The sequence below is a fragment of the Eulemur rufifrons genome, chromosome 30 (genome assembly GCF_041146395.1).
Source record: "Eulemur rufifrons isolate Redbay chromosome 30, OSU_ERuf_1, whole genome shotgun sequence".
NCBI classification, from domain to species: Eukaryota; Metazoa; Chordata; class Mammalia; order Primates; family Lemuridae; genus Eulemur; species Eulemur rufifrons.
This window is the reverse complement of record NC_091012.1, coordinates 65,650,830-65,657,247: the sequence shown is the minus strand read 5'-3', so window position 1 is coordinate 65,657,247 and position 6,418 is coordinate 65,650,830. Positions and strand designations below refer to the sequence as shown.

The 6,418-nt window shown below is 45.6% G+C and overlaps 1 protein-coding gene across 1 annotated transcript; it reads right to left on the bottom strand.

The window, feature by feature from the left end:
• Nucleotides 1-1,134: 1,134 nt before the first annotated feature.
• SLC25A53 (solute carrier family 25 member 53) lies at nt 1,135-2,058 on the bottom strand. The gene has a single exon (XM_069462884.1). The coding sequence runs from the start codon at nt 2,056-2,058 to the stop codon at nt 1,135-1,137; it is 924 nt and encodes a 307-aa protein (XP_069318985.1).
• Nucleotides 2,059-6,418: the final 4,360 nt, after the last annotated feature.

Sequence of the window (6,418 nt, the reverse complement as noted above, 5' to 3'; positions counted from 1 at the left end):
GTCACATTCAGCTAGGGAAATCAGAAGAGGCTCCATAGAAAAGGTGGCATCTGAGCTGGGATTTGAGGAAATGGAAGGATTCTGGCAAACTGGCATGTGGAGAAGGAGCACTGCAGGTGGAGAGAATAGTGTGGGCCTAAGAACGGCCATGGGAAAGTTCATGGCATGTTTGGGGAGAGAACAAATAGTTCATTTTGGCTGGTGTATGGGGTCTATGTAAGTGTGGATGGTATATTGACAGTTATATGAGGACCATATTTTGAATGACAGGCTAAGATTTCTGATCTCCATACCACAGTAACTATATTTATCCACATCAGTAAAATATGCAATTATTTGTGAAAAGATATGGTCACTTCATTTCCATATTTCTTAGGGAAACTCAAGTGGTTTCTAGGCAATCTTATCACCTTGCTATCAAAAATGTCCCAGCAGATAACACCAAGAAACCTATAGTAAATTTTTCTATTTTGCATGTAATTAAATCTCTTCCATCAAAGTCTTTATTCTCTTCATCCAGGGAGCACACCTCTTCTCACTCCCATCTCCAGCCCCACCAGTTCTCATGGCACCTGGTAAGTTGAGGCAAGCCTAAGTTACAATTTCCAGCCACAGCTGTTACCCTGAAACTAGGACCTACAGTCCTGAGAACTGAGAGCGGTGGTGGCAGAGGCAGTGAACAATGTCATGATAATGTAGCTATCTGAGAAATTTTATGGACTCCTCATCTTAAGCATGAAGCATAGGTCTTTGAAATTGGAGTACCACTCATTTTAGTCTGGAGGGGTCCCAGAACTCACAGTGCCCGAGTAAGATCATCTTTATGCTTACTCTTATTGTCAAGGAATTTCTTAAAGGAATGACAATCTGGGTTACAAGTTATTTAAAGGCCCCTTAGTTCTGAAGCTACTGAAGCTGTGGAGAGATTGGTGTGGCTTTTTCTTTCCGACTAAGGAATCCTGTTGGGCTTTGTCTCTGCCCAGCAGGCTGGTAGTTGGGAACTTCTCCCATGCAGTGAGGTTACAGGTGCTAAAGAATGGCTGTATTAGGTAGCCAAGCCAAAGAAGTAAGCTATATAGAACCAACCAGGGAAGGTTTAGAACGACAAAGATGCCTTGGCCATACTTCCTGCAGCTAGTCAATCTTCAGCTCTTTCCTGGAGTGAGACTTTCTCTGCAGGAAGTCATGGATTGCTGTAGTGAGGCCCCACGTCACGCTGGACCTTAGGATGACCAGGGAGCCTCCACGGTAGATCAGGAGCAACTTTCGGCCACGAGTGTCCCACACATTCTGGGCAGAGGCCCACAGGCTTGGCATGCTCTGCCAGCCAATATGGGACTGCATATTGGCAACCAGCACAATCAGAGGATACAGAACTAGGCAGGTGATTGTTCCATTGACACTACCAGACACCAAGGCAGGAACCCAATGGGGTAGGCCTTGCTCTGCCAAGCCCTCCTGGATGGGGTCTTTGAAAGAAAAATATAAAGCACTCCCCAGGCTGTTCCTGGCAAGGACAGGCCAGAAACCACGATAGTAGCCCAGTGACAGCCGCCCCCAAAGCCCATAAGAGTTGAATTCCTTGAGAATGCTGAAGGTGCTGGGGAAGCGAGCTTGCTTGCGACCATCCTGGAGCACATTTTGCACCCTTTCAAAGGGGCTGAGTGCCACAGCCTCCACCACACCAGACATGAGCCCTGCAGCCCAGCGGTGTCCCAGGGAGTGTGGCCCAACAGGGGAGAGAGAGCTCAGCAGGCTATCATAAGTCCCAAACAGTAGAGTCCCTTGCAATGTCTTGGAGAGAAGAGGGGGGTAGATTCCGCGGTAGAAGTACTGAGGACCTTCATGCCAAAGTTGTCTCACAGCCTCTGACATCGCCACAGCATGGATCTGTTGCCGGAACACCACCTTATAGATGGGAAAGGTCAGAAAAGTAGACATGAAGTTGGAAATGGCCCCAAGGGCGTAGGCCTGGGAGTGCCAGCTTTTCTTTCCTGGAGCCTCTCCTCGCATCCCGTGCTGAATCTCCTTTCCGGAAGAGTGGCTCTTCTCCCCCATGCTGAAGACAACTGAGTGCAGATGGAAGAAACTGGCAATGGTGGAAAAGCAGAGGTTAGACTGACCATTGAAATCTGTTGGCAAGCATTTTCATTGCTTAGTTAGAAACCGGCCCCAAGAAACTCAGGTAGAAGGAAACAAGCAACTCTTTGGGCCAGTTTGTGAGAAATCAGCACACCCCTAAGAAATTAAGAATTTGTTAACCTTAAGTTAAAACAAAGGCAGTTAGTTTTTCTGGACAAAGCCATCTCTACGGTATTTTGCTGACACAGCAAATATTCCGATATTCAAAGGATTACACCAAAGAACATGAAATCAAGGAGGGGAAGGCTCCAAAACTTAATGTATTCAACGTTCACGACATGAAACTTTGCATTTAACAAACCACTGGAATTATAAGTTGCTGTTCCCTTTCCAAAAACAAAAAAAAACAAAAAAAACAAAAAACAAAAATCCCGAAAGTGGCACTATCTTGTAGAGGCAGAAAGCATCCAATAGTTGAAGTGTGATACTTTCTCTAAAAGTTGGTAGTAAATTTTGGGAGGGGGGAAATCTCCCCCGCCTTTCTCTCAGTAGATTCCTGCCCCAGTTGTAGCCGTTTCATGGCAACGCCCCACCCCCCTCCCCCAAGTGACGAAAGGAAAAAGCGGCTGCTCCTGGAAGTTCAATGCCAAAAGGCTCAGCACCTGGAAATTTCCAAGCCTAATTTGTAGACCTATAGCTATATGATAGAGCAGGCTTTCTCAACCTCGGCACTTTTACATTTTGGGCAGCATAATTCCTTCTTGTTGATGCCTATTGTGTGCATTGTAGAATGTTTAGCAGCTTCCCAGCTTCTACTTACTGCATTCCAGTAGCACCAGTTGTGAACTACCCAGTGTGATGACTAAAAATATCGAGACATTGCCAAACGTCCTCTGGGAGGCAAAGCTAGCCCTGGTTTAGAATCACCATACTAGAAAGAATAGGCAGTGCGAGGACTCCAAACTATTGCTCCCATCCCAGAAAGGCCAAGAAGCAGGTGGGGTAGTATGAGAAGCAACTTGGGAGCCAAGACACAGGAAGGAACTTTGGGATCAAAAAGAAATAAATGCTCAGTACAGACATGAGGACCTGAGGGAGTTTGCTTAGAAGGAAATAGGGGCTCTCTGGCCTGAGAAGACTGGGGTGCAGCAGCGGGACCTGATGTATCAGGGAGAGGGAGGACAGAGTTGTGTGGGTAGCAGAAAGAAGGAGGGGGAGAAGGGGAGAGGAGGAGAGGGGCTGATGGCCAGGCTATAGGACTCACATCTACAATGGCAGGGACAGGAAGCCTGGTAGGAACTGTAGATCCACAGGTTTCACATAGAACCCTGTGCTATGTGGAGCGGGGGCAGGGGGTGGTGCTGTTGGGACTCTAATTAGGCTAGCAGGCAGTGGCCCCACACCCAGGCAGGAGGCAGCTCCATCAGGCCCCCAAATGCACAGGGGCCCCCCATATTCCTCACCTCTCCTCTCAAGGGTATTTTTTCCCCAAATCTTACATGCACCTAAATAAGGACAGAAGAGATTTGTCCCCTCTTCTACCTCAGAGTGCAATAATGTTCCACCTCCTCCCCACCTTTTTATAAATGTGTTCCTGGACTCCATAAGGCAGGCCAATTTAGCAGAAAGAAAACTGAACAAGGATTTGACAGACCAGCATTTTAAGCAACAATTTTGTTATCAATTTTCTATGTGACCTTTAGGAATTCACTGACGTCTTGGACCCTCATCTACCTCAGCTATAAAATAAGCAGAGAAGGCACAATGCTCTGTAGACATCCCCATACTGTATAATGTCAGAGGGGGAATTCAGGCTAATAGTTGATAGAGAAATTATACTCTTCTATCCCTAATTCCTTCTTCCAATTTTAAAAATCATTTTGGGGGATTTAAAGTGAACAATAATTTAGGAATACCTTACCTTAAATATCTAATTCATCGTTTTATAAATCCAATTCCTTCCATTTTATGTGAGCGAGTCCATTTTCCTCCCATGTATTTTCCCATTAAGATATCAGGCTCTGGGGACAGACCAACCTGAGACTGAATTCTGCCTCTGCCACTTAGTTGTGTGACCTTGGGCAAAACAATTAACTTTATTCAGTCTCAGAATGCATATTGCTACATATTGGTAGAACAGGGACATTAAGACCTGCCTCGAAAGGTTGTTGCAAAGATTTATAACATAAAATGAGATAAAGTGGCTGAGAATCCATGATATAGTGGCCTCAATAATAGTATCAAAAAAAAAAGATGCTTTCTGACCTCACCATCTATCTCCACAGAGAATATCCTCCTGCAGGACACTCTCAAGCCAGCCAGAACCAGATGAAGTGGCATGTTGGAACAAATTCTGTGTTCCCATGAGAGGCAGGGAAGATCTTTCTTCCAAGAATGCAAAGGTGCAACATAAAATATCTAGGAGAGCCTGGTCCTTTAACATGAATTTTGAAGTAGAGACCACAAAATGGACCTGGAATTGGCCTTGAGCAGTTATCATCGGTACCCTATGATCTGCCTCCTATGTTTACAGCCTAGTAAAATGTGCCCAGGGGATTCCAGATTTCCCTGGCCAGTCTAGTCCAGATGGGTAGTCTGTGTGACCATCCCAGGATGGAGCCCCACATTTGTCTGTTCATTTGAGGCATCTCTCAGCCAGTACTTTGGTCACCTCACAACTATGTATTGATCATCTACTAAATCATTGTGAGGAAATCACCATGGAGCTAGAGATGAGTGCCTGCCCTCAAGGGTCTGGGAATCTAGGGAGGGAGACAACTCAACAATGAGCTGAACTATACTGGAAGACAAAGGGTGCAATAATCAAGGTTGAAGCAGAAAGACAAGAGTAATTTGCTCCACCTGGGACAGGGAGTATCCAAAAAATTTCTCTGAGGAAGAACATATGACTCAATCCTTAAATGCTAAGTAGGCTCTTGTTAAGTGGAGGAGTGAGGGCGGGCGTTCAAGGCTGAGGAAGAGGCCCAAGGCACAGAGGCTTAAAAGTGTGAGTGGCACATGGGGTGGCTGTAGACCATGAGAAAAAGATAGAGCTGCAGCTGACAGAGAGGACCCAGTTTAGAATGAGGGCCACATTTGTTTTTCCCACTGAAGTGTGTTGTAGGGTACACACATGGGCTCTGGAATCAGGTAGCCCTGGATTTGAATTTCACTCTGCCACTTTCTTACCTTTATGACTTCGGCCAAGTCTCTTCGCCTCTCTGAGTCTTGGTATCCTTATCTATAAAATGATTGTCACAAAGGTTGCAGGATAAAGTACATAAAGTGCTCAGCACAGTACCCAGTATATAAGTTGCTCCATAAGTTATATTAGTAATTTCATTTTTAAAAAATGAGATAATAGAAATAAAGGTAAGATTACAACTAAATTGTCCTAAAGGCTGAAATTGGTCTAATGCACTGGGTCATCTGCAGAATGCATTTTAAACTGCATGTTTGGAAGGCAGCAATGAAGAGCTTTCATGGGCTTTGGAGCTTGATATCCCTAGGCTGGAGTCCCAGCGCCTTCACTTACAAATTATAAAGCCTCACACAAGTTACTTACCTTCCTTTGGACTCAGTTTCCCTGTCTGCAAAGTGGGGTAACAATGGCTGTCTCAACAGAGTTGCTGAGAACCTTAAATGAGATAACAGATGGAAAGTTCCTGGCACAGAGGAGGCAGGAGGCCAAAGGCAGCTATTATTGTTTCAACTGAAAGCTTTATCTCCTAACCTTCAAGCTTTTAAGGTTTATTTGTTGAAACTGGAAAATGTGGTCTCATTAGAACCATCAACTGTAACATACTCCCACACATGAGGCCAGAGATAAGAGATGTTCTGCATCCAGTTGGAGCCAGCTTGCAAATGGTCCTCCCAGCTCTACACAAAGAGACCCTCACTTTGCTCTAATGTCCCCCACCTCCGCCATCACCTTTACACAATCCATTTCCTTTCATTATTTTTGTCAGAGCTCTGAGATCTATGCTTGGTCCTATTGGATCCCACCCACACCAAGTCCAATGGCAAATACCTAATTTGGCGATGAAGCCAATCTCAACACAACAAGAGTCTGCTGAGAGTCCAGGGTCAGATGTTATGGTATGGGGAGCAGAAGGAAGAGTCTGAAGGAAACCCAAGAGCTACTGCCAGCATCACCCCTGATTGTGCGAGGTGAGCAACCTGCCTTCTCCACCCTCCACCACCGCCACCCCGCTGTTCCATCCATGAGGCCACAACCCTGAGATGGAAGGTGCTTCATCTCTAAAGTTGGATTGTTTACCCCAAGGAACTCTAGGTATTGGGCTATAACTAAGAGGGCAGAAAAGCACCAGTCAAT

Coding starts and splice junctions, on each gene's coding strand:
- SLC25A53 (XM_069462884.1), bottom strand. CDS start 2,058: ATGGGGGAGAAGAGCCACTCTTCCGGAAAGGAGATTCAGCACGGGATG.